The sequence below is a fragment of the Octopus bimaculoides genome, chromosome 5, assembly GCF_001194135.2.
Source record: "Octopus bimaculoides isolate UCB-OBI-ISO-001 chromosome 5, ASM119413v2, whole genome shotgun sequence".
In the NCBI taxonomy this organism is placed as follows: domain Eukaryota; kingdom Metazoa; phylum Mollusca; class Cephalopoda; order Octopoda; family Octopodidae; genus Octopus; species Octopus bimaculoides.
The window spans coordinates 53,097,784-53,098,273 of NC_068985.1; the positions used below are offsets into that span (position 1 = coordinate 53,097,784).

At 33.9% G+C, this 490-nt stretch overlaps 1 protein-coding gene across 1 annotated transcript in view; it reads left to right on the forward strand.

Moving 5' to 3' along the window:
• The window catches only part of LOC106883856 (neurotrypsin), a 24,464-nt gene that overhangs the window by 3,949 nt on the left and 20,025 nt on the right, over positions 1-490 (forward strand). Inside the window, exon 2 of the mRNA XM_014934995.2 lies at positions 226-364. Coding sequence (XP_014790481.1) covers positions 226-364 — 139 coding nt within the window. The remainder of the gene's footprint in view (positions 1-225; positions 365-490) is intronic.

Below are 490 nucleotides of genomic sequence, written 5' to 3' on the forward strand. Positions count from 1 at the left end.
GCACAGAGCTGCGCTCGGTAGTGAAGTGAAAGCACGTTATAAAAATAAAACTACTGAACAACAATAATAATAATAATAATAATAATAATAATAATAATAATAATAATAATTGGATTTTCGATATTCGCTGCATTAATCAACACTAATTGAGCATTTTTTGTCTTCGTTATTGCATTATTGTAGTATATTCTATGTATTTCTCTTTCTCTTTCCTTTCCACTGTAGAGAAGGTTAGATTGAATTATGGAGAGCTAGAGAATGAAGGCCAAGTAGAGGTGACTCTTGGGAGTGGATGGGGCAGTGTATGCAGTGATTACTGGGACAATGCAAATGCCCTCGTGCTCTGCCGGATGTTGGGCTACGAGTATGTATCATATTTATTACATGTATCTTAGCACATCTTCATTGCATGTGTATGTGTGTGCATGCGCGTGTGTGAGTGTATATATATATATATATATATATATATACATATAATAATATTAGGGAC